This window comes from Phaethon aethereus, assembly GCF_964289735.1.
Source record: "Phaethon aethereus genome assembly, chromosome: 1".
NCBI classification, from domain to species: Eukaryota; Metazoa; Chordata; class Aves; order Phaethontiformes; family Phaethontidae; genus Phaethon; species Phaethon aethereus.
Window position 1 is genome coordinate 81,888,800 of NC_138575.1, and position 27,751 is coordinate 81,916,550.

General features: G+C 40.3%; 1 protein-coding gene across 1 annotated transcript in view; it reads right to left on the minus strand.

The window, feature by feature from the left end:
* The window catches only part of LOC309412102 (potassium voltage-gated channel subfamily KQT member 1-like), a gene marked incomplete at both ends in the record, with an annotated part of 522,805 nt that overhangs the window by 482,065 nt on the left and 12,989 nt on the right, over nucleotides 1-27,751 (minus strand). The window contains 1 exon segment of the mRNA XM_082008908.1: nucleotides 10,371-10,461. Coding sequence (XP_081865034.1) covers nucleotides 10,371-10,461 — 91 coding nt within the window.

Sequence of the window (27,751 nt, forward strand, 5' to 3'; positions counted from 1 at the left end):
CCAAAGCACTTAATGTTTAAAAGTCTGTTGTTCGGATACAAATGGATTTGTTTAACACGTCTTAAAAAATGTTTCCATGCATGTCTGATAAATATACTGAATTTGCTGGCTTCATACCAGGAGTATCTTTATCTTTCAGTTTACTGACATTTGTTATTTCCTGTACGGAATGAAGTTGTACGCTAATGAGCAAAGCACATGGTGCTCTAGTCACATTGCCTGTGACAACTGCCATTCAAGTGAGTTGGGTGAGTCAGAGAGGAAGATTTACTTTTTAGTTCTATTTAGGCAGGCAACAATTATTCTACGAAGAAAATTAATTACAGTCTCAATTATTTTTGAGCAGGACTTTCCTCTAGAATTGATTAATTCAGAAATATACTGCTAAGGCAAACACAATCAACTAGTGAATCAAGAAGATTCAAGAAGTTAGTTAGTGCTTGAAGTTCTTCATTTTTCTATAGATCCACCAGTACCCCACAGGAGCCTTCCAGTTCCCCAACGGCATGTCTTAAAGCCTGACCTCAAGGGACCACCTCTGGTAGGAGTGGAAGAGTTTCACTTTGCTCCTGGAGTGGAATCTATCCAATGTGAATATCCACTTCGGAACTGTAAATAATCATATCCGTGTTTCTTAACCTTTTGGTTTCGAAGGGACACAAAATTTTGAGTAGAGTAATTGGGAAAATCGTGTATGTACCTCTCCACGTTCCTCTCACTCCGAAGTAAGAAATGCTTCTCTAGTCTGTTGGGCCACATTCTGAAACCACTTTGCACAGAAAACCATACAGAACTACAGTAAGAAATGAGTAAAATTTGACTAAGGTCAATTATGAGTTGGCCTTTTGTTAATTCATGTCAGACATACTACACAATGATGTCTATTTTAGATAGCTGAAAAACACACAGCAATCATGCAACACACGTTCTATCCTGCATTAGGGCAACCCACAAGGCCACAAGAATAATTGTATCATAATTCACATCAAGAAGCTTGATAGCTACATTTGATTACAGAAAGACTATGGCAGCTTAGCAAGATTACTTAGCAGACTACTTAAGCTTATGGAATGTGTTGAAAGACCTGTGGACTCAAATTTTTCCCCAGTATATATTAATGTATGAAACAATATTCCATATCTATTTTAACAATGTTTTATATTGTAATAATATAATATTCCTGACCTATTTTTTCATCTACAGACCAACAAGAAGCTCAGAAGGAAATACGGATTCTCCATCTTGTTTTCTCTCTCACTTGTTTAGAAGGAATAAAAGAATAGAGCAAAAACTTTTGAGTCATGTGGTTATTTTTATTCAGATGTATGCTACACTAACATATTTTGACTCTTCCATAGTATAAAAGAAATAGTGTATTTTTCCACTGAAGTAGTTTACTTGTCAGTTCCTTTAAGGGATTGGACACCTCATTAACACCTACTGTTACACAGGCAATATACACTACACAAATATCACAAAATGCCAGTAAATATTATGGGACCCACTCTACATGCCACAACCTGTAAGAAACCCAATATCATCTGTAAGAAATGATCTGGTGAATCCAGCAGAAGTGCCCATGAACTTCATGTATTAGACTAACTACATATAACTTTACTAAACAGACCTGGAGAAGGCCCTAAATGTAATGCCATGCGGCAAAGAACAGATTTAGAATTATAAATTGGCACAAAAGCAGGAAATGGGTAAAAAATCCACCATTTTTACTTTCTAACACCAATTGCTTTGATGTGATCAAGGAAATGCCTGCAAACCTGTCAGAATACCCACACTTCACTATAAATCATAGAGAAGACTAAATTAAGCTTACATACCATGCAGCCTTATTTCTACTCTGCTAGCAGGTTAAAGATGACACAGCATTTTATGACATGACTACACAGTTTAAATGGGAGAAGGGACAAAAGCAGAAGCAAAAATAAAGGAATGGGAGAGCTCCTCCATGGTAGACAGGAAGAGTGCATCCTCTTTTAAAAACACACACTTTGAAAATGGTGTAATCAACTCACTACTTTCAGAAAAGAAAAGCCATCCTGAGGCTTTTCTGAACATCCAGTTCCAAAACAGAGCAGTTACTACACACATGCCTTAGCTGGCTTAAGTGAGCCAACTACCATGTGGTACCCTGAAGTTTGACTACTCTGAGATCCCTAGCCTATATACACAGCAGGAGGATGTGTTCATGGTTTATGATGCAGAAGGAATCGTTACATAAAGCCAAAACTGAGTAGTGACTTCAGGAAAGACACAGAACAATGCGACCTATCTGCAGCCTAGAAACCTTTCATGAGATCCTCCCCTTAAACCTTGACTCCTAAATACAGCCACAGAATAAGCCTCTTTCCTGAAAAACAGCAGCTAATGTGGGAGTTCCTAATCTCACATCTCTGCCTTTTCTCCAACAGGATTTGCAAACAGAGGAATGTTAATAAAAGCTACGTGCTAAATGTAGTCACTACACCAGGATTGCTAGCAAACAAGTAACGTAAGAGAGCAGTGAGGGCCTACGATAGAGGCAACAAGAACCCTGAAAACAGAGTCTTTAAGAGTGTTGTGCACCCTCTTAGTGCTGTACCGCTATGAACTACAGCTGTTAGTGTGTTTGGAAGATACGCTGTTGCTTTTTCCAGCAAAGAAGCACGTCAGAGGAAAACAGATCCGTAAAGTCTGTCTCCCAAAGGAAGAGGTACCACAGGAGCCGAGCTCATCTAGAAAAACCACTGGAATCCCGGATCCAGCCCTGCTGAAACAGGGAAGGTGATCCCAGCTGAAGCAGTAAGACTATCCACCTTGTTTGTGGCTCTGCTGCAGAAAGCTTCTAGGACAGCATATGCCCTTTAAAGTCTTTATCCCATATGAGAAAACTACGGTAGGAAACCACTCATCAGGAGAATATGACTAGAATCTAGTGACCCCTGCCGAAAGCAAAAGAAAAGACTCAGAAACACTTAACCTGTTTTAACAGCAAATAGTTTTGTAAGAAAGTTTTCCTCTTTTGCATTGAAAACAGACCGCTATCAGAGATACAACACCGAAATAACTAAGCTTTTGGTGTAATCCAGTCTATCAATTCCTACACAGTTTTGCCATTACCACTTAGCCTAATAATGTTACAGTGATTTTACATTCAGATTATGTGCTCTGAATTGGAAAGCGCACTAAGATAAACAATTTTTTCTATCCCTCCTTCATTCCAATTACAATGATCACAATATTAAATACATCATGCAAGTAGAAATTAAATTAACAAAGTTGAATCATTATGATTTATAGCAAAAACATTCAATTTTCTCAAAGTCAAGAACACTCTTGGTATTCTTAAATTTAAAAAGTAATTAGCATCAAGATATTAAAAAGTTATGAAAAATTTCCCTTTCACCTACAACACTGTCATTATACAAATCGGTGATTTATTGTGTTCTGTTACTCATAGTGTGGAAAAACATCATGTACATGATAAAAATAACATTTTGTTCCCGTTTTTAGAACAGCACAATTAGTGAAATTACTCCCACGAGCTAAGAAACTCTTTTTGCAGGGTCTTTTACAATAAAAATAAAAATCTGTCTTTTGTAAACTACCATGGTGACCTCTCCTGGTAGAAAAATATATGACCTCTAACCATGAAAACACTCAATCAGATTAATCCTCAAAGGAGGAATAACATCTGGCCCACTTTATAGTTTATTTTTTAATGCTATATCCTTAAAGATCTACATGCCATTTACAAATCAAAACTGACACACAAACTACTAGGTCATTAAGAAAACATTATAGTCTCCTGGTGTACAGGCAAGAGCCTATATAAGAAGCTTTGGCAACTTTTAAAAAATAATTTCTCAATAGAATCATCTTAAGAATAAGATAAAATTATAGCTGCATATATTAGGGAATTAAAATTTGGGACAAAGTGGAAGGGTATAATGTTACCTAAAAGTGACACAATGAAGGAAGCCTGAAAAAATAGATGGGCATAAGCACATGCAGGGTTTGCTGAAAACACAGTATTTTTTCCTTTTCTGGCATAAACCGTAAACTTTTTTTAAAAAAAACACAATAATTTCCATGGGAACTGTAAGTAAGAATACTCCTAAACACTTTTTATTTTTAATCTCAGTCACTTAGCTACTATGACGTTGGACTCAGGTTTGCCTATGGTCATGCAAAAAGTCTGTGCTAATACATCAACAACTCTTTGAGAATAGCTCAAGACATTCTTTTCTTTGAACAATCACCCAACAATACTAACTAGTGAAAATACATAAATTTTTTGTATAATACGCACACACACCTGAAAGAAAGCTTTATACATCAGGAAGCAGACATGTCCACATCAGTTTGATAACCTCCCAAAGGAGAAAGTGGCTGAAGAAGAAACATAACTTCAGACACTACAGTAAATAACATTTTAGAAGATCATTCTTAGAACAAGGACTAAAAGGAAGACTTACACACTATTTACAAATATTAAAAGTCAAAAAGAACAGTTAAGCAAGCAGAATTTTTGTAATGAAAGACATCATAAGCAATCAGCACTAATTTGATCAATTTTTTTGAACTCACAGGGGAAATTGCAACAAGTGAAAACAAAAAGAAATAAAATGATTAGAACTCTGGGAAATATGGTCAATGGAAACTGAGCTGACCCATGACAGGAATCCAAGGCAATGATAAAAGTGCATTTTTTTTTAAGAACAAGTAGATTCAAGCCAACTCTAGTATTTAAAGACTAACTTTTTAATTATTTATTACCAAACCATCTGTAAATATATCAGTGAAGAACTGAAGTATGAAATTACTTCAAGCAGGTAGGGTTTCCAATTAAAAAGAAATAATACTATGCCTGTTCTCTTACTTTCTCAGAATATGCATCTTGAAAGATTTGACGTTAAAAAAAGAATGAAAAACCAACATGTAAGGATGATGGAACAAAAAGACAGCTGTCCAGTTTTGCCTTCTTCAAGATGAACACTCTTCAAGAGCTGTCAGAAAAGTGCATGGGGACACAGCTCTGCAAATCAGGCAGGAATCACAAATGCATGCTGCATTCAGTCACGTGCTATTTAAGGAGCACTTACAAAAACCACTGGGAACGTAGCAGATAAACACAAGTCATAATTAGGAGTCAATTCTGTCAAAGACAGAAAGTGAACAGTGCTGACTCAAGACTAAGTATTGACTGTAGGAAATTCCATAATCGCTGTTCTTGACTTGTATTTGGAAGAAGCTATTAAAAAGGCAAGTGGACCCTGACAAGTATCTCCGTAAGTGCCAAAAGTGTCTAGAGAGCAATTAAGTAGGAAAAAAAGACAGCTATTAACAGATTTTTTTTTCTTCCTTGTTTTTGCCAAAAAGTATTAATCTATTTTTTAAAAGGGATTTCAAAACAGTTACAAAATTCTGATGCTCACATGCCTGTCGGGAACAGGCTTTACCATGTGGTCCACAAAAAGGCAAGAAAGCCACATTCCCTCCCCTACCCTCAAATCGTTACTCTTAGAACATACCATAGACCCTGGTTACCCACCCTCTGGTACTCAGGCATGGCATGATAATTTGTGAGGCTGTATTTCAAGTTCATAAACACCACCCTAGGCAGGATTATTTTAGAAACTTGTTTTTAGTATACAATGTAATAAGTTCTCTCTTTTCAGCAGTCCCAGTTACAGACCTGCCTATAGTCACCCCTCACACTGCTCTTTTGGCTCTGTATGCTGCCAATTTGTTTTGGTGATCAAAATGGAGGATTTCTTGAGCGAGTACCTGCTCCAGTATTTAGGGTATGAGATACTGGAAGACCAGGGACATCAGACAGGGGACTTCTTAAAAGAGGCATGACAGACTTCTTCAAGAAGTCAGGTATTAAGGACCACGTGATCAGGATAAGAAGGCAGACAAAGTCTTCTTTAAACAACTCAAGAAAGTTTCTAGATCATGCCCTGGTTCTTATAGAGAATTTTAATTCAGCTAGCAGCTATTCGAAGAGCAACACAGTGAGGTGCAAGCAATCTGAGAGATTTCTGGAGTGTTTCAGGAGTAACTTTCAGATACAGGTATTAAGTGGGCAACTGTGAATGAATCACAGCTGGATCTGCTGTTCAGATATACAAGCAGAAATTATTTGGGCATATAATAATCAATGGCAATGCCTTGGATGTAGCATCAAACAAATAATGTAATTCAAGATCCTGAAGGGAGTACAGACCCTACACTTCAGGAGAGCAAACTTCCAATTAGTCAGGAAAGTGATAGGTGGGATCCCACGGGAGACAGTTCTGAAGGGTCAACAAGCTCAGGATAGCTAGCAGGTCTTTAAAGAAAACCTCCTCCAAATGCAAGGAAGTGATGAAAGCTAACAACAGGAGAACAAGGGAAGTGATTACCCCCCTCTACTTAGCACTCAGTAGACCGCACCTAGAAGACTTCATCTATTTCTTTTCTACCAGTACAAGACTGATAAACTGGAGCAAGTTCCACATAGGGCCATCGTAGGGCCCGTTCCATTGTGCTTGGTTCCCCAGACATTGTACAAGAACTAAATAAATACTGATGGATAGACAAGTGAAAAAGCTCCCAACAGTAAAGAACCAGGACCAAGGAAAGCGAGGAAAACTAGAGATTCCTTTTCATACCACACCACATAAAGCATTCTGAACAAAAAACAACTGCAAGTGCATTTAAGCATTGTGGATTGTGAAATAACATGTACATTGTTGGTCTACCTAGAAGTCTTGTGATCCATTTTAAACACCATTTGAAGCTCTAAGCTTCTCTCTACAGTTATAAAAAATTCAGGTGGAATTATGTTCTTCACTATATATTCTGTCAGTGTTTATCAGCATGATTCATTGTGCCAATGCCACTGTCACTTCTCTCATTTGCTGGCTTGCTAAATAGTCATAGGAGAAAAAAAAACCTACCAGGAATTAACACAGATTATGCTATGTATGTATATGGAAAAATTAAATTAGATTATCTATCTCAGACAGAGTTGGCAAAAACCCTCTCAAGAGTGGCAGTGAAAACACAAAATATTTGGTACTATGAGATCAAAAACCTCCTTCAAATGACAGCATTTGCAAATTCAAGACAAGCAATTTCACCAGTCCTACCACCACAGAAGTAAACTGATTTTACCACAATGATGATCAGATGGAGATTTACATGTTGACTTTTCTTCATAAATGCAAAGAACAGAAGTTTTCTTTAAGCCCAAGCAAGGACATCAAATAGAGCAATTTATGGTATTTGGGAGGCACAGAAGCAGCCTGTGTCAGAAGTTGTGGCTATGCAGCATCTTCAATAGTCTGACATATTGGCTTTAACATTCAAATGCAGGGCCAAAGATCCAATGATCCATGTTGTTGAGAGTAAAGTTGAGTTGTAAAGAGTCATATTTTTTTCCTCTAGAATTCACTTGAATTTTCAGAGACTTGAAAACATATGCTTGGGGGGCAGAGGGAGGAGAGTGAGAGTTTGGAGCTTTTTTTACTTTAAGTTCCAGGAACTGCTTCTTCAGCCCCCTTTTTCATTCAAACTACCAACACTGCTTTGAACGGCCTTCTTGATATGATATTCTCTCTTTGGTGTATTCACATAGCTTGTCTGAATGATGATAGGTTTCACACTTGACATTATCTTACACTACCCAGCTGTATTAAGAACATTAAAAAATTAAGTCTTTAAAACACAAGACTTTAGTGGCTTAGGACACATCTGCAGTTACATCTGTTACTCATGTGCCATATCTATGCCAGTGACATATATTATCCAAAATTGTATTTGGCACATCATCTCACCCTCTCTAAGAAAATACAAAAACATTTAAGTGTCTACAAGTATCAAATGCCACCCTTCTTGTCAGGCCTTACCAACTTTCAACATTAGAATTTTGCAGTTGATCCTCTCCAACTGTTAATCTACCTCAATATAATGAATAGCAGTTTTTCCACAAGTGGGAAAATACCACAAGCATCACATACTAGTATTTATTTGCTACTGAAACACTAACAGGGCTATTCAAGAATTACACGTTCCTTCAATTCAAGGAGAGAAACAAATAGATTTCATTTTGAACTTGATCCAATAGCTGTTTTGACCCCATTTTGTTTCTCACCATACTGGCAGTCTCCACTGTTCTCAAACACTTTCAAGAGAGCAGAGTGGCATGGAAGGCAGAATACATATGCATGTGTTTTCATATTTTGGTGAGAGAAACTCTCTCTGGTTACATGAACAGTTGACCATGGTATGAAGTAAATTAGAGTAATGACCTATTACAGAGTAAAGACAGCAATGATCTCCAGGCTTCTGTGGAGTGAGAACTCTCCTGGATAAAATGGGAGATGCAGTTTGAAATTCCTTCAGGTAAAGGTGGGGAGAAGTGCTCCAAGCAGAATTCTAATCATTTAGCTACTAGAAACAAGAAACCTCACAACTCTATGAAAAAGAACTAAATTAATTAGCTCTAAAAGCAATCTTTCAAGTGTTGTAATTGAAGTGAATTTATTTCAGAGCAAACTCTAAGACTCACAGTTTTAAGACAAATGCTTTCTAAGCAAGTGAATCTACAGTAGCCAGCAGAACAGCTAACCTCTGTGCTGGCCATTTCTAGGAAGAAAGCTAAGGAAACAGCAGGGGGGAAAATAAGAGAGGTAACCTCCAGGGTAAGGTTGAAACACAAGGTGCTCAAGAAATTGTTCCAGCACTGCCACTGACTATGCACAATTCACCTGGTAGATGATAACATCACTTAAAAATAGCTGGCAATACTATGTGGGCACTACGTAAGCCACAAATCTGTCTTCATCTAGTTATTTTTTGTCTAACAATAACATGCACATACCGTCTACACAAAAAAAAAATCAGCTAAGCATTAAATCCTTGCCACTATAACCTATATAACTATAGGTTATATTGACCTATAATCACTCTACATCTTTCAGTGAGTACAAGAAGACTACATATGATTGGCAGAATATTGCACTTTGTTTGACACTGAATATGGCTTAAAGGCCAAGCAACATTTATTACAGGATTAGCATTAATCAAAATTCCAAAATAACTCAGAGATCCTAATGATGGTTTAGTCAACTGCACGCAAAAGCTGCATATACTAATATAGTCTAAGCCATAGGAAAACAAATAAGTAACTGATTTTTATTTTCAAACCAGATGGAAAACCAAAATCCATCACATTAGAATTCACCACTTAGCAAAAAGAAATTACAATAAGAATACTGAGATTATCACACATTGAGATCAGAGGATTTGAGTGGCTAAAATATAAATATTGTGAGCAACTGTTTAAAAGTGATTTACTAATTTTTTATCAAAGATGCTCCACCTCCATTCTTAACTTTCTACAGGTGAAGAGGGGCAGGGGGGAACTGAGGAGGAATATTGTCTAGAGTCTTCATGCAAATTATTTGTACTTTTATTTCCTACCTGCTTCAGATTAACACTTAAAATAGTGTATGCATGTTGCAACAGTTATAGATGGTTGCTGGATGTGATTTCACATTTTTAAGAAACTTAATAAATAGCTCAGGACTGGTGACATAGTTCAGGCACATCTCATCTATAAATTAGGCACTCAATCCAATATTTACTACTGTGAAAACAATAAGAAACCTCTGTATACCTCCAAGTGAGCAGGTTTTTCTATAACAACAACAGTTGTTTAAGATACTACTTAAGATCCTAATTGAAAGAAAATTATATTATATACGAAACACAATGTCGTTATGCTTTTACAAAATACCAAGTACAAAACTTAATGTATGCTCAAGAAGAACCTGAGATCCCAGTGGATTGCTAACAGCCACAACAGTTAAAGCAAGTGAATCTACAGTCAACTTCAAAGCCAAATCACTGATGCATAAAAGTGTGATAGAAGCTCTTCCTTCCTGTTCTATATACTGGCAAACTAGTCTGACACAAATCGCTTAACCCCAAGATTCATGTACTTCTGAAGACCATGGTTCTTAGCCATTTTTTACCATAGACTTAGAAAAGATACGTTTTAAAAATACATTTCTGTTCCACACTGCATAAGACTGATGAATACCAGTTGTCCACTGTAAGAGCCACAGGGTACAGTTTCATACCTTATGACAAGAAAGTATATAAAAACTGTTTAATCTATCAAGTACCCTCATAGTTTACAGATCTAGAAAATAATTGTTCCCACTAGACTATGACCTTCCTTTAATGAAAGCAGGTAATATTTTAAATGTCCTGGTAGCATGCTTTGCATGAGGATTTTTAACAGTTACCTCCTTTGTTCACCTAAAATAACTTAGATTTAGTCAAACTGACTAGAGTCTTTCCCAAAAAAGTTCACTTACCATCCAGAAAAGGGTTCCAGTGGCAGATTCAGAATAATGCTCTATAGTAGACAGTACACTGAATATTAAACAAATCAGCACCAAAAGAAATCTGTAAAAAGAAAACAGCGTTTAGTGACTCATCAAGTTGAACTGTACATCTAGATCTAGTTTTAGCTCTCTCATTCACATAACTTTTTCAACACAAGTACTTTGTGTTTAATCAGTTCATTCTTCCTAGTCACGTGAATATTATCATTTTGCATTCAATAACTTTTAAGAAATATTTTTAAAAGAATAAAAATTATGGAAAGGCTGAACACAGTTAAGTCAATAGGTAAAACTCACTTTATCAAGTATAATTTCCCATAGAGGCTTGTCATAGTGAATGTTTTCATGTTTCACTGATTGCTATATAATTTATGTGCTGCAGTAGAAAGGTATCATAATTGATAATGTTTTAAAGTAGAATTAGACATATGACTGGAGTGAGAAACAGTAACTTCAATGAAAAATGTTCCATTAAATGCATTCCATAACTTCAAAACATGCTTCAACACAGAAGAAACAACTACTACCACAGTATTTCTAGTATCACCATTCAGATCAAGAAGTCTCAAAATATATACTCCCGCCCCCAAAAATATTTTAAAAAAGTAAAACTGAAAAGTCATGAGAATTGGAAAAAAAACGTGCAATTTAATCCTAGTTGATTAAATGCTTAAATGCTGGCAGAATACCCATTACTTTGATGCATACAATGTCTCAGCCATCTTTCCAGCCCTGGTAACTCTTAAACAACTGGTGAAAATAAATGATGTATGAAGAACTCTGATGGACAGACCAGAAAGACAGACCTCTGATATGTTTGCATTACAGTTTTCACCATTTCTTAAGATCATGCAGGAAACAAGAGAAAAACAAGGAAACTGAAATTTCTTCCACTAACAGCCAGAAACATTCCCTCTTGTGTACCAGCTTGTCAAGCTGTCATTTCCTCTGATTCCTCTGATTCCATACCAAGAGGCTGTATCTAAACTCCTAAGCTCTCAAAGCAGCAATTAAAACCCTAGCAGTCCTGCATGTGATGAAACATTTTCCAATGAGAAACCCTTCTGAAGAAGGTAAACACTACTGACAAAGCTAGTTCAAGAACTTGAAAGTAAATGACAGAATAACAGTGCTGGTGGCTGTAGTGTTGCGAGATTTCAGCAGATACAAACACACTAACTACACTTAGTGTGCTTTTGGTGGATGTACATGAAAAATACAGGAGCAAGAGTTTACCAGGAAGGGAAAAAAATCATGTTCAACCTAGAGACAGGTGACAAGATGAATTCCTTAGGACTCTATCCGGGGTCTTGCCCTGGTCAGCATTATTACCAGTGTTCCAGAAGCGGAGATGAAATGCACCTCATTGAGTCCACACATGACACCAAACGAGGGGTTCAGTCAATAAACCTGAGGGCAGAGCCACTGGTTAGAGCTGCCTGGACAGGGTAAAGAACAAGCCTACAGGAATCTCACAAAACTCAACATAAACATATGTCAAGTCCTGGATGTGGTATGGGGCAGGCCTAAACTCACATCGAATGAAGACTGCCCATATCTTGAGCTGCATCCCCTGTAGCACTACCAGCCTGCGAAGAGCAGCGATGGTTCCCTTTTGCAGGACTACACCTTGTGTGGTGCACACAGTTGGGGCCCCAGGGTACAGCACAGAGGTGACATGTTGCAGGGAGTTTAGCAGAGGGCAAAAGCAACACGAGGACAACGCTGACCCTGCATAAGCAGGGATAGGTGCCACCACCCTAATGGCAGGGGAAGCCCTGCCCCTACTGCCCACCATGCCCCAAAGTTCTGCACATCTTCCAGACCACATCTCGTCTTTTCCTTTCACCTCTTTCTGCCCCTGAGGGCTGCAATTTTGTAAAACATCATACACCACTTGTTCACAGACTGCCCTGTGACTGGCTCATAGGACCAGCTGCCCCTTCCTGTCTATGTCAGAAAGGTGCCAGAGCAGGATGCTCCTGTCTGTGATATACATGGACATCCACTATATCATACCCCACATGGTTTTGTACTCCTCCATGATTGGATGGTTGCCATTTCTTTTGAAACGATCATACCCACGTGATCTCAGACCACCCTCTGATTGGCTGCTCATTTTCTTTGGACCAAGAATATAAAAATACATATCTACATTTTTGCATATACATAGGTTTCTATATATATAGTTACACACAATATATAGACTATATACTATAGAATTGTGGTGGATTGACTTTGGCCAGCTGCCAGATGCCCACCCAACCATTCTCTCACTCCTCCTCCTCAAGAAGACAAGGGGAGAAAATAAGATGAAACGGCTTGTGGGTCAAGATAAAGACAGGGAGATCACTTACCAATTACTGTCATGGGCAAAACAGATGTACCTTAGGGAAGATAAATTATTGGCACTTAAAATAGATTTGGATAGTGAGAAACAAAGAAAACTAAAACATCTCCCTCTTCTTCCTTTCCCAGTCTCAACTCCTCTCCTTCATTCCCAGCTCCTCTGCCTTCCTCCCTCACATGCACCCCGAGTGACACAGCGGGATGGGGAATGGGGGTTTGCGGTCAAACTGCGTCTGTAACACTGTGTCTCTGCCCTTCCTTCTTCCTCCTCACACTGTTCCCCTGCTCCATCATGGGCCCTTCCACTGGCTGCAGTCCTTTGGGATAAACCTGCTCCAGCGTGGTCTCTCCAGGGGCTGCTGGGGAATCTCTGCTCTGGCACTGGCGCACCTCCTTCCCCTCCTCCTGCTCTCACCTTGGTGCTCACAGGGCTGTTTCTCAGACTTTTTTTCCTCACTCCTCTCTGCCTATGTGGTATTTTTGCCCTTCCTTAAATAAGTTTTCCAAGGCACACCACCATCTTGGCTGCTGGGGTCAGCTGTGCCCTGCGGTGGGTCTGCTGGCACTGGCTGTGTCTGGCTCAGGGCAGCACCAGCCCCTCCTCACAGAGGCCGCTCTGCAGTCACCGCTGCCAGTGCCTGGGCACCTGCACCCTGGGCACCAATACAAAAAATATATACACCAATACAAAAATATATAATACGGAATATATAATATAGAAAATAAATATAAGTACACGTATAAATATAAAGGAGTATACAAATAGGCATAATGTTACTTATTTATGCACAGATGCACTTTATATACACACACACACTATAGAGTATATATATCTATATTTACATCTCTGTATATATACACAGATGTCAGGGAGCAGTGAGAGTGAGGCTGCTCCTTTAAAGTCAGGCAGCAAGGGTGACAACAGCACAGGCAAGGCCATCCCCTAACTCACCAGGATGCAGATTTGCAATTTGCAATACCTAGGGAGGGCCGAGGTGGTGCGAGCAATCAGCTCCATCAGCCTTTCAATGATTTGTCACACAAAGTGAGGTTGGGAGGCAGGTCCAGCATCCGTTCAAGAAGCCCAGGCAAGAACAGCAAGGGGCATGGCTGTAACATAGGTCTAAGCTCTGTCCAAGAGACAGGAACTGGTGCAAGACTGAAGACAAAGCTACTTACAACACAGATTCAGGTTTAACACTTGCAAAGCACTACTTGTGTATGGAAACACCCAGAATACACTTTTACCTCAGACAGAGAGTAGGCTGAACCAAAAGTCTTCATGCAGCACATTCAAACCATGACTAGAACCGAGGAAAACTGAAGAATGCTAATATCTATGGGCACACAAGGACCTTTCAGCTTTCCTTTTCCTCTTGTAGGAATGTTTCAGATTTTTAGACTGCCTCAGGGTCTGCAGGAACACTGAACAGAGGATAAAGAACACTGAAAACAATTCTTTTTCACATAACTGGTATGCTTGGTCCAATCATTCACACGCTGCAAGTCAACTGCATGTAAGTGCTAACACAGGAAAAGAGAGACAGTTGTTTCCCAGCTGCCGTACAGACAACAGCTGATTTTGTCCAAGCCTAAAATTGAATTTGAAGATATAAAAAAATCCTGCTCAGTTTCTAAAGTCAAAGGGAAATCATGATGCAAGAGAAACTGAAGTAAAAAAACTTCTTACCAGAAAGGTTAGGTTTTAAAAAAAAAGGATAAAATCCCCATCTTTATGTGGTTGTTTCTTGAAACCAACACAGAGTCCAAATTCAGCATATGACCCTTTTTAATAAAACTGGATAATCAAACATTACATGAATCAAATTTATACACTCTTGCAGACAAAATAATACGAATGAGTCTTTAGTCAACAATATCAAGCAGCTAAGTTAGCATGTTTATAGCTAATATTTCAATGTTTCCTAAGACATTCGAACATGGCCAGCAGGTTGAGAGAGGTGAGCCCTCTCCTCTGCTCAGCACTAGTGAGACTGTGCTGGGAAGACTGAGCCCCAGTTTGGGGTCCCCAGTGCCTACAGGCAGGGACACCAGGGAGCTACTCTGGCAGAGGGTCCACAGGATGGGGCCATGCCTGGAGCACATGACCTGCATGGGAAGGCCAACAGCACCATCCCATGACACAGGAGCAGCCTTTGTCTCTGGAAAGGAAAATGGCCCAAAAGAAAAGTCCCAAGGAGAGCAGTCCCCAGCCCATCAGCCCCCTGCCCTTCCACAGTGGGGCAACATACACCCCACAGAAACCCCTACTTGGGGTAGAACCAGATATATTCCTCCCCTTGGGGTGGGGACCAAGCCATGCATGAAATGTCACCAGCAATCTCACTGAAGCCTTTTCCAGGCTGTTACAAGAAGGGCCTCCAGTGATTGTGGACTGTCACAGGGATCTTGGTGTCCCTTTGTGCTCAGCAAGGGTTTCTGGCAGCTATGAGTCAGATGGGGTGACTGTGGGAGAGGAGAAAGGGCATACACAGAAAGGAGCAAGGTGTGGAAAACCACAAGGGACAAATAAGCTTCCCTCTTCCAAGCGGCAGCAGCCCTGCAGACCATCTAAGAACTCACCCCAAGAAAATGGTCTGATGGTTTTGGATGAGCTAGAGGGTAGCCACTGCCACAACATGTCACCATGGCTGAGGTCCCCCCAAGAAGATGAAGCAATGGATGACCCTGCAAGATGGCCATCACCTTCTCCTCCCCACCAGCCTGGGCCCAGCTCCCTCAGGAGGCTCACCATGGCTTACTCAATATCCACCTGCAAGCCCAAACATACTGTGAAGCAATGGCAAAGGATCTCCAATGGTTCATGTCTACTGACAGAACTGGGACAGGGATGTCACTTGGATGACAGCTATTGTCCCATTCCTCTTGCATCCCTTCATTCAGGGGTCATTCAGGAAGGACAATGCACCTAGCACAGGACTTGGACATTCACTGGAAACTTTTTCCCACGGTCTGACTTTCCCTCCCCACCACCTCTAGCTAATTTCTCCATTTCTCTCCATCACTTAACGGCAACTCCATTTCTTTAGCGTCCTCCCCCTGCATCAGTTTCTGACACCTATTTGCAGTTTTAAAACTTCTCTACTAATTATTTACAGTTAAGGTATAGTTTCTGCATAGATGTTGAAGAGAGAGTTAAAGTACACATACTTTATAGTTACTGTTTTCAATAAAACTGAAAAACCAATTTGCACAGGACAATTCTGTGTGATGTTCTTCGGAATTTGTGTGATTAGATTCTGTTCTTATTTTTAGTTATTTTTAGCTATTTCTGTCAGCCACAGGGGTAAAAGTTATTTATTTGAACTCTTAGTCTCTCTTCAAACCTCATTTAAGTGACGGGCAGAAAATGGTACAATTCTTAATTTGCTGAAACAGTAGCTACCTTGATGAAAGAGTTTACACTGGGCAGCCCTGGCACTTCACATGTAAGTTTAGTTACTACAAAACAATTAGAGCTGTGGGCTTTTCGTAAAGCAGTACTGTGAAACCGAAGGAAAAAAGATCATCTAGATAGATATATTTTTTAAATTCTTTTGATGATGAGCTTGCAAAAATAATGGCTTCTCTCTGTTTACTCTGAACTGCAAGCTCTGCTGGGATAGGAACAGCTATCCACTGCTATGTATTTTGTTTCAGATATTACTCTAAAGTAGATTTTCATATGCTTTCAGGGAAGTCAGGTACCATAATGTTGTAAGATGATGACTAAAGAAAAGAAAATAGCACTAATGCTTGTCATGTACATTTGAGGTTTCTACAGAAGTAAAGGACTAACCAGCCTAAATTATTTAATTATCAAAACTTAGTGATTCAGAAACTGAACGCTTGAAAAATCAGACATGCAATTCCACTATGCATGCGACAGGAAACAGGAAGCAATAATAAATGCCATTCTTTCCAGCTTTGTAAATTATAATTCACAAGGAATTAGACAGAATGCCCATGTTTATTTTAATGCTTAAAGTTAATTCTCTGTGGTACTTTTTTGTTTTCATCACCTTAATAAACATTTTAAATTATTTTCATATCTTTATCTTAGTTGACTTATTTCGGTACAAATCAAAATTTAGGATTTAAAACATTACTCCTATCTAACACAAAACAGAAAACGGTTTTCCTTTTTTCTTATAAAAATATAATGGGAACATGATAGAAAAGGAACTGTATAAAACAAGTCCACGTTAAGGATGACTTTACCATAACATATAACAGAAGAATGATTTAAGACAACCAGTCTCATAAACTCTAAAGTTTGTGAGCTCTTCTTGCAGGTAGCTTTTCCTTCCAATGCTCAGTTGCTACTGCAAATCACAGTAAAAATGTGGTCAATTCCCAGTCCAAGACATATTTAAGAGAAACGTAAACACTGGCATCTGAGACTGAAATCTTCAAAATGGCTACTTACTTCTTTAGGTGACCACAGCCTTTCAGGTGGATACAAATTCCCTGGGTGACTGTATTTCTCCTACTGGTTACATCCACTACTACCACAGAGAAGAGGTCAATTTCTCAGCTGTCCTCTGACTGCACTGTCACCTACACTAAAACAGCCTATGCTAAAAAACAGTAGCAAGATCTGCCTGTGTTTGCAGACAGAGCTGAGAGATGGTGTTGGTCTCCTTTCATACACTTGCCCATGCTTAGCACACACATGGCCATAATTGAGGCATCTGGACTTGAAGTCTGAGATTCAAACCTGCATCCCCTCCAATACACACACCCCAGAAGACAGAGGAATGTAGTCACTTGATACAATGCATAGGTGGCCCAAAATCCTGACAAAATCCTAGACACTGGACCTTGTTTCCCCCAGATGGATCCCATCTTTGAGTTACAGGGTTTACCCTCCTTCATGAGATCCTATGGCCCAGTGAACCCCAGTTGCTAGCTGCACAGTGGCACCGTTTCACCAGCAGTATCCTACCTGTCTCGCATCATGGGCGACAGTGACAACATTCAAGCACTGGGGGCCACTTGTGGGGGAGGAGGCCATGAACTGCCCTGTGCCCATCACAGTCAGTTCCAGCTGAGGAACTGTGACCCACAGGCAAACCACGCTGGAGCAGATACACCTGTAAAAGGACTGAGGCCTATGGACAACCCTGTCAGGGCCATGAAGGCACAAATAGGCCTTAATGTCCTTGATGAGCCTCACCTGGGGCCTCCACCCATGCCTTCTTGCCCAGGGCCCCAGGGGCTACGTTTTAGGCCCAGGCCCTGCCTGAACTATGCAGTGAGTGTACCTGGGCCCAGTCCCATCTCTGATCTTGTCTCCTGAATGGGCCTAAGCTAGGGGTAGGTTGTTTGCAGTCCTGCCTGTGGCCCTGAGTCATCACCACAACTTGTCTGGAGCTGCCAGTGGACCCTGTTACCAGCACCCTGCTCTGCCCACTCTACTTGGGTGCTGTGGGTAAGACTTGGGTGCGCTGGTGAGGACACTGTCCCTGCTTATGGTGGGGTCAGCCTCTCCTCTTGATTCACTCCCTCTCATGGAATAGCCCTGACCTTGCTGTGCTCTGACAAACCCATAGGAAACAGCAGCAGAAAAAGATTGTTATGCAGAGTCACAAGAAGAAATGGTCACATGTCACCTCAACCTCCCACAATGCCCATCACCTTTATGTAAGAGTTTTGATGGACTGAGTGTAGCCTGTGCTGAGCATACAGAAAGTTAAGAGTAGAGATGGGGGAGCATAGGAGTTTAATGTGTTTGTTTGTGGCGGTCTCTTTTTCCCAGTAACTGAATCGGCGATCACAAGTTTCTGCTGTTTGGCAACAAATCCCTGGCTTGAGACTGTTCTGCCTGTGACTCCAAGCTCCTAGCCAGATCATCTAGGTATTGTCCTGAGAGGTGGAAGATGTGGGTATGAATCTTCTTAGTCTCAGAAGGACATTAAGCCCAAGCACATGCTTGGCTCCTAAGGAGGAAGAGCAAGAGCTAGTCATTATCACCAAGTAGAAACACCAGGCCAAACACAGGGGAATGAATTTAGGCACCTAGTTGTAAGGAGGCGGCTTGAGATTGTGAAAGGTATTCTTACTTCGACATACAATTCAGGGCTCTTCTATCCTATTCTATCCCAAGGGTCTGACATCTTGATCTATTGGTAGAGTAAATAGATAAATAAATAAATAAATAAATAGACTGCATTGATTTCCAAAGGTCAATTTGAAACAATTCAGTACTTTTTTCCTGAAAACTGCCCAAAGGAAACTAAGATACCTAAAGCAGCAAGCTTTTTGAGGTTCCTGCCTAACCCCTCAAAGGGCAACAATCTTGTGGATGCCTTCAGTAGAATCATAGAACCTTTGGGTTGGAAGGGACCATTAAAGGTCATCTAGTCCAACATCCCGGCAATGACCAGGGACATCTTCAACTAGATCAGGTTGCTCAGAGCCCCGTCCAACTTGACCTGGAATGTTGCCAGGGATCGGGCATCTTCCACCTCTCTGGGCAACCTCGGCCAGGGTTTCACCACCCTCATTGTGAAAAATTTCTTCCTTCTACCTAGTCAAAATCTACTCTCTTCTAGTTTACAACCATTACCCCTTCTCCTATTGCTACAGGCCCTGCTAAAGTCTGGCCCCATCTTTCTTATAAGTCCCCTTTAAGTACCAGAAGGCTGCAATAAGGTCTCCTCACAGCCTTCTGTTCTCCAGGCTGAACAACCCCAACTCTCTCAGTCTGTCTTCACAGGAGAGGTGTTCCCTGCCTCTGATCATTTTGGTGTCCCTCCTCTGGACCCCCTCCAACAGGTCCATGTCTTTCCTGTGCCAAGGGCTCCAGAGCTGGATGCAGTACTCCAGGTGGGGTTTCACCAGAGCACAGTGGAAGAGCACAATCACCTCCCTCGACCTGCTGGCCATGCTGCTTTTAATGCAGCCCAAGATACAGTTGGCTTTCCGGGATATGAGCACACATTGCTGGCTCCAGTAAACCCCTCCTGATGCCTAGCTGCCATCTCGTTCTCTTGAACTGTGTTCCTGAGTATGCCCTACCTTGTCTAAGCTGAGAGACAGCTTTTGAAGGCCTAAGATTCAGCAACACTGTGTAAGAGAACAAGCCAAACCTATGCTGCCAGGAGTAAAGGAGAGAAGGAGCCAATGGGGAAACGTGTTTATCATGCTTACTGAAATTAAACTACGATTTCTCTGAGCCTCTCATATTCATGAAGCTATTTCACCACTTTTGATGGTGTTAACAAAGAGAAATGTGTTTGTGGTGAGCAACTTAATGATTTCTAGTTCTTCATTACTGGCAAATACCCAGGGCTGAAATGTCTTTAGAAAAAATAAGGCTGAAAGCAAAGAGATTCAGATAACACATCGTAGTCAGGGCTAGCAGTGCTTTTAACATGGCACAGATCTTAGCCATGGTCTCATGATTTACTAGTTACAGAGCCCACCAGCAACCTTGCTACTTCTTTCACTTCAACATACACAAGTTGCCAAGCATAATCTCCAGCAGTTTTATTTCCAGACCCAAATGTTTATATCTTTGAAAATGGTGGCATGTTATAGGGAGTAGAGAGATCTGTCCAAGTCATAATAAAACTGATATATTGCTTTAATGAGTCGCTACACTGACCAAAGACAAGCCAGCCAGTAGAGGGGGCAAAAGTCCTACTTTCTTCCCGTAGGCGCTATTACTGGAGAGTGATCCCCCAATAAAAGAAAACCAGAGCAAAACATTGAGAACAAGAGACTATGAAACACAAGCCAGCCTTTGTCAAATGGAAAAGAGCAAGTTGATAAGGAGTTTACAGCACAAGTGTATTGCCAGCGTCCAACACTAGAAGAGTCTAGGCATGAGAATATGCAAATCTTTAGCCTTTCCTTAACACAGTAGGACTGCTTTCCATGTAAAGAAAATGCAGATATAAAAGTAAGGTACCTAGGGTTATAAGATTCTCCTTTTCTTCTTACATTTAATAGGAGAGGAGTACATTAGTATACAGAAGCACTCACAGGCAGTGAGTACCCCTAGTACTAGGTTGGATGCTGTGCTCTGTTGGGCAGTTTCTTTATCCAGACAGCTTTTACTTCCAGTTAGCAATCCCAGTGATGGGTAAATGGGGAAAGACACAAAAAGGTGAACAGATTTGTCCGTACATCAGGACAGTGTCAAAAGCTTATAGAACCTGCATCTCTTAAAACTCAGACTACCCTCCAGTCAATAGTCATGGGAACACAGGAATTTGGCTGGTCCCTGAAAAAAACACATCAAAATCAAGCATAAATTTACAAAGGACTTCTCGGAACTAGTCAGTCTGTTTGTTCTCATCTTTTTTATGAGACTGATGTTCCTACCATTGTTACAGATCTTATTTCTAGGCAAAATGCATGTATAAAGGTATGGAAAGCTTCCTCTGAGTACAGCCCCTTAATTTCTTCCAGATCCCTGCCATTTCAGCTACCCCCTTTAAAAATCCTTGTCTTCTTTTACTGTCTTCACTAGTGATAAAAAAAAAGCCAGGGGTAATTCACATTGTAAGTATTGTCTATCAAGATACTGAGGATGACAAGTGCCCTTTATACCTTTTCTCCTTTTCCGCTCCAAGTTCATGCAAAGAGAAGTGCATATTCTTACACACCCTGCAGACACTATCACTACAACTTCAACCACATCTCCTATTAGGCCTCAGAAAAAGTAGCCAGATTTGTAAACCTTAAAAAAAGAAACAAATCAAGAAAAAGGTGATGCAAGTTGCAAAGATGTATGTGCATACGGATGCATAAGCAAAGACACTTGGTGCCATTTATTTATTAAGGGACCCAGAACTGTCCAAAGGCTGCTAATACAGCCCAAAAGTTTTGTAACTTCCAGCTAATTGTTGCTTCCCTTTGTATTTATTTGTTGAGACTCTCTCTCTCTCTTTTTCCAATTCCAAAACACACATTAAAACCATTCAAAGGACCCCTGAAATTAACTTAATTTATGTCACTACTTATTCTGGCCAGTGAGTGTCACTCCTTCCCAGTGAATCACAAAACGATAATTTTTCTAGCATGGGATAGGCTGGACATTCTATGGATAAAATATCACATCCTCATATAAAATGTATTTATTTGAAATGTAGAATCACTGCTGATCACTTTTGGTCATAAAAAATCAAGGCTTGCTTTTTGCAAGAGGGGAAGGGTTAGCTTCAGAGTACCTGGATATGTTCCAGTTTCAATAATCTCCTTTCCCAAATCCAAATCCCAATGTAAAACCCTCCCAGTATTGTCAAGCAGATAGTTTTTCTCTTTGTATATTATACTATTAACAACTTCAAGCACTGAAGTGCCCACATCTAGTGACATTTTTGTCACTTTTGTCAACTGCATGACACAACAGAATGATACCTACACAGCATATGAAAGTTAAAGCTATCAGTGAAGACACAGTTGAGACTGGCATTCAGAGGAAGGCAGGCAAGGGTGGTATCACCTCTAAACAGTACTACACTATCATACTGTGTTATTCCAAAACAGCTCAAAATAGGGACAGATGGGCTTGAGACTCTCAACCTTGATTCCAAAAACTGAGAAATTAACACAGCCTGTTTATTGGAACCTGGAAGAATAGCAAGCCTGGCATAGAAAAGTTAGGTAATGTCAGAAATCCTGATATTCAGCCCGATGGACAGAAAGCACCAGTAGACTTTAGCAACTAACATCATGATGAGGAAACCAGTGGTTTCTTTGTCCAAGTGATAAAAGTCCATGCTAAGCAGTGGCAAAAGCAACTGAACCATAAGCATGAGGGCAGCTCACCGTAGGTGCGGACAGATTAAGTTGCAGCAAGGACAAAATCAAAGATAACTGCAGACCAATGAGTGAGTAAGGGCACCGAGTTCTTCACAATTACCGACAGCAAGAACAGCAACAACAACAACAACAAAAAACCCCAAAAAAGAAAAACCACAAAGAAACAAACAAAAAAAAAAAAAAAAAGAAAGCAAGCTCAGTTCAAAGGCAGTTTACCTAGTTAACCAGTAAGCCATGGACTCATAGTAAAGACATTGTGCCAGTAATCTCTAATCACAGCAAAGCTCTGGCACAGAAACAAGAGGTTTAGAAAAGAAGACTGTACAATAATTTGTGTGGACTTAGAGACACTAAGGTATATATAGGTATATACCTGCTGCAGGTATCAGTCTGTTGCACAGCTCAGCCGCAAACTGCAGTTGCAAGTAGTTTGTCACAGGAGAAAGCTGTGTTTTATAAAAACAAAGTTCTCTTATTGAGCCCACCTTGGCTGAAAGATACAACAAGCAAGTGTCCTTGGTTGAAAATCCTAAACCAATCTCAGTGATTTTTCCCTTTTATGAGAAGGGAAATCCATACTTGTTTTCCAGCTAGGCAATTTATATCAGGAGAAAAAAAAGTGTTAATAGACATTAAAACTGCTAGTAATTACCCAGACAACTGTCAGGGCCCTGTCCAAGTCCCCAGCGAGAGGCCCGATGCCTGGGGCTGGGGCTGCCTTGGCTGTCCCCCGGACTGCCCTGCTCCTTGTCTGGAGTGATGTGATGGGTTCTCATGACATCACGGTTCCTGTGATGAGCCGCGGGCCCCCGCAGAGCCCTGACAGTATCCGACCATTCCTCGCCAGGCAGGGGAGGACTAATTGCTCCTACTGATCCCCTTTCTGTGCTTTAACATTGTGTTACTGCTTCCATGTGAAGCTTTCAAATTGCAATGAAACAGGTACTTTTGTAGAATTGCTTTTAAATCCATTGTACCATACCAAAGCCTTTCAGTGAGATATGAAACTGTGTTTACTGAATGCTCACCTGGTGCTTTAGGCTGCAGCTGCTATTTATTATACTAAAAGTGAACTGAGTTTTCCTAAGTGAGTAACAACAAAATACTACAAAAGTAAAGGCATGATCTGGGGTTGATTGTGTCCTCCTATTTCCAAAATATCTCATGGATTAATGAGGAGCTTCTTCCTAGGTTGCCTGGTAGATACCAGAACCTAGGAATCACTTTTCACATTGTGATCCTACCATAATGTGGGTTAGTCTAGGGTTTTCCTTGCTGAATAGCTTTTAATTTTTGACTATACCAACTGTGCAGGTACCTAAGGATTTAGTATTTTAAAAAAAAAAAAATCTGAAGAGTACATGCAACACTTTAATAAAAAAAATAGAAACCACCATGCACATACAGGAGAGAAAAGCCTTACATAGCAATCTTATGCAAGCCTTTACAAAAATACTGTTTCTTTACATACCACTTGGGTTAAAGTATTTCTAGAATAGGCTGTAGCCCACAGCGGGAATGTGTTTTCCTTCAGACACAGAACCTAACCGAGTGACTGCAGCACATTTACATCTTCAGCTGAATTAGGGGACATATCACCAGCAGATCACCCAGCCTGCTAAAGATCATTTTGCTTCCTGATGTATTAGTGAGAGAAAGCACTAATCCCATGACCTGACCTGTTTTGCCAATACTGAATGACTGCTAACATGTGATTACTCATTCAAAATGAGAATATTTTGTGGAATGTGAGACAGACAAATATGTTATAAATCAAACCTGACTTTAATATTCTTAAGAAATTATATGAGGATCAAAGAAAGCAGCTAGCAACTGTTCAGATCTCAGTTAGTTCATTATGATGGGAAAAAAGGCAAAAAGGAAAAAAGAGATATGCCAGTTTTAGTCTCTGTAACGTGTTTAAGATGGTCTGCTTATATACAAGAAAAGTGTTCCCACCATGACGAATTTCCATTCAGAACTATTACTTGATGCTTTTTACAGCATTCAAAGCATGTAATATACACCCTGGAGTACTACATTTTCCTCTATATGAAGGGAGAGTAATTCCACAAAATCTGATAAAGGGCTATGATGGAGGATTACAGGAGGAAGCTAATGTGTAAAATGGCCATGGAAAAATAAAATCTCTGAGGTCCCTCAAGATGTTGATTGAGGTGTTGCTTATTTGATAATTTCTCGTGCTTCTGTTGTTTTGATTATATTCTTTTCTGTTCATGGTGTGTTTTCTCATTTCATTTCCTTCCACAGTTTTTGCAGCTAAAATGGCTGAACATTAGACAGCAAATTCTGGACAGCATTTTAGATGCCAAACAGGAGACCACAGACAGGTAATACCCACAGCGCACTTTAATTTCTGTTATAACCATACAAGGTCATTACTCCTAAAAATTGAGATTATAGGATAAATTATTAAATTCTGTATTTCCAATACTAACATATATGAAATATTTAATTTTTATTGGGACTAAAAATCATACACATTTAACAACATTTGCGTGTTCTTTATGTATCTAGTTATTTTTTAGGTTTTAGAGTTAAAAGAGTGAAAATTAAAAATATACATAATCAAATTGCTGTCCTGTTAATATAATATTGATTCTAGGAATCAGTACACTAAGAAACATGTAAAATGGATTCAGATTTTTATCTTGAATCTCAAGATAAAAATAAAGGTAAGAATCCCAAAATATGTGCTTAGAGATGGCCTCCAGAAGGAGCTGTTCCATCACATTCCCAGGGATTGAGGTGAGGCTGACCAGTCTATAATTTCCCGGGTCTTCCTTCTTGCCCCTTTTGAAGTCTGGGGTGACATTGGCTTTCCTCCAGTCCTCAGGCACCTCTCCCGTTCTCCATGATTTTTCAAAAATGATGGAGAGAGGTGTTGCAACAACATCAGCCGGCTCCCTCAGCACTCGCGGCTGCATCCCATCAGGGCCCATGGATTTGTGAGTGTTCAGTTCAGTCAAATGATCTCTAACCTAAACCTCATCAACCAGTGGAGAGTCTTGCTCCCTCCAGGCTTTTTCGCTTACCTCCAGGGTCTGGGATTCTTGAGGAATAGTCTTAGCAGTAAAGACTGAAGTGAAAAAGGCATTCAGTAACTGCCTTCTCTGTCTCTTCTGTCACCAGGGCTCCCACTTCATTCACCAAAGGTCCCACATTTTCCCTAGTCTTCCTTTTACCACTGATATACTTGAAGAAGCCCTTCTTGTTCTCTTTTACTTCGCCAGATTTAGTTCCAAGAGGGCCTTGGCCTTCCTTGTTGCATCCCTGCATATCCTGACAACATAATGTGAAGCTTCTTACTAGCAAAGGTACAGGCATCTTGAGAAGCAGATGGTGTTTATTGCTTTCTGTATCCGAAGGTCAATTTTCATGCTCAGGAAAGCTTATACTCAAATTAAATGTCGTGTACTTTTACATACCATAAAGGAGAAAAAGAAAAGTAAGAATTACTTGTTGACTTCCTGATGTGTTAAAAAAAAAAAAAAGTCTTTTGCCTGTATGTTGTAATGATTATTTCAGAAGCTGTGAAACATGCTGATTCCATGACAGCAGAATATGCTCCTGACTTCAGCTCTGCTCCATAACCTCTTGCTTGAAAACATAACTTTAAAAATAACACATTACATGTTGCCATTGTCCATTTGACTCTACAGAGAACCTGAAAAAATGAGAAGGATGTCAGGGCTCTTGAGGGCACAAACAGGCTCCAATTGCCCTTGAGATCCATGAAGGTCAACCCAGTACATTAGGTCTTCCTGCTAATGCCTTATTACTAACCAGCAATACACTCCCTGCCTGCAGTCATGGTACCAGGGCAGCCAGAGTATCATGTGAAGCAGATTTTGATTACTAGACTACTTTGTGGAAAGCATCAGTACCTCATCAACTGGCAGGGCTATGAACAAGATTAACATTCCTGGGAGCTGGTGGACAACATGCATGAAGTTAAACCAAGAGCTTTTTACAGGTCCCCCTCCTAAACCAGACCTCTGCAAAGTGCAGGGATACACCTTGACAAGAAGAGGGTTGCTCTCAGGGCTTGAGTGCATCAACAGGCTGTATTTGCTCTGGACAGACGTTTGGTACACGCAACACCCTGTCAACAGATGTGGTTACTTCCCAAATTCACCTCAGACTATGTCTACACAATTGTAACTAGAGCTGAAACAGGTACACCTGACGTAGCTTTGAACTGGCTAGCCTGGGAACTGCTGATGGCAGAGTACCTCGGCACAGGTTAGCTTCCTAAAATGCTAGGTGTGCTTTGTAGCCTGCTGTGGTAGCAGTGTCTGGTCTAGCTAGTTTAAAATGAGTGCATGTATGCTGCTATGTCCTGGCGCAACATGTCCTCAGGGAGCAGCTCAGGAAGCCTGCAGTCCAGTACCTGTAATTTAGTCAGATGTTAAACAAAGCAGCATTTCTGCTCTCAAGTTTCCCTTTACACCTAGCATTGCCCTCCATTGCCCTCCACGTCTCCTGCTCCTACCTGCCTGCAGCTGCATCCTGCTCTGTGCCTTCCCTACCACCACCTGACCAGCACATTTCTTGCACTCTATATTGCCTGTGCTATCCCACAGAACCATACAAAAATAATCCCTAACCATATGAAAATTAATAGCTTCAGCAACAGTGCCATTTTTGCAGCTGTGGTCCACAGTCCTTTGTATGTGGAACGAACCACTTTGCGTTGACAAAAACTTTATTTTACTGGCCGTTACATTTCAAGTATCACTGGGAAATACTGTACAAGATTATCTACATTTAATTCTTTGCATGAATAACATGAAAATAATTGTTCAACAAGCATATATAGCATTAGTTATTACATAGAAGATCCAGAATACAATTTTTTTTTTCCTATTGTGTATAATCTCAGCAAAAAGCTCTGTCTTTCCAGTACTATCAGCTGAAAGTAGTGAACAAACCAAGACTCTCAGTTCTACTGTTTAGACATGCACTTAAGGTGATCATTTTCTATCGGATACCTGCAAGCTCTGTGACAGTCTTACATAATGCAGTTTTGAGTCCTAGAAGGCAGGTTCCTCTGAGTGCAAGATGTGCCTCCAGCCAAAGCCTTCCCAATACCCAGAGCTCCTTTTTGATCCAAAATCAAAATTCTGGAAGCCTCCCCCACTAGAGATGTTTTACATTTCAAACACATCTGTTCTTCCTTTTTCCAAGTAATCCCAAACAGA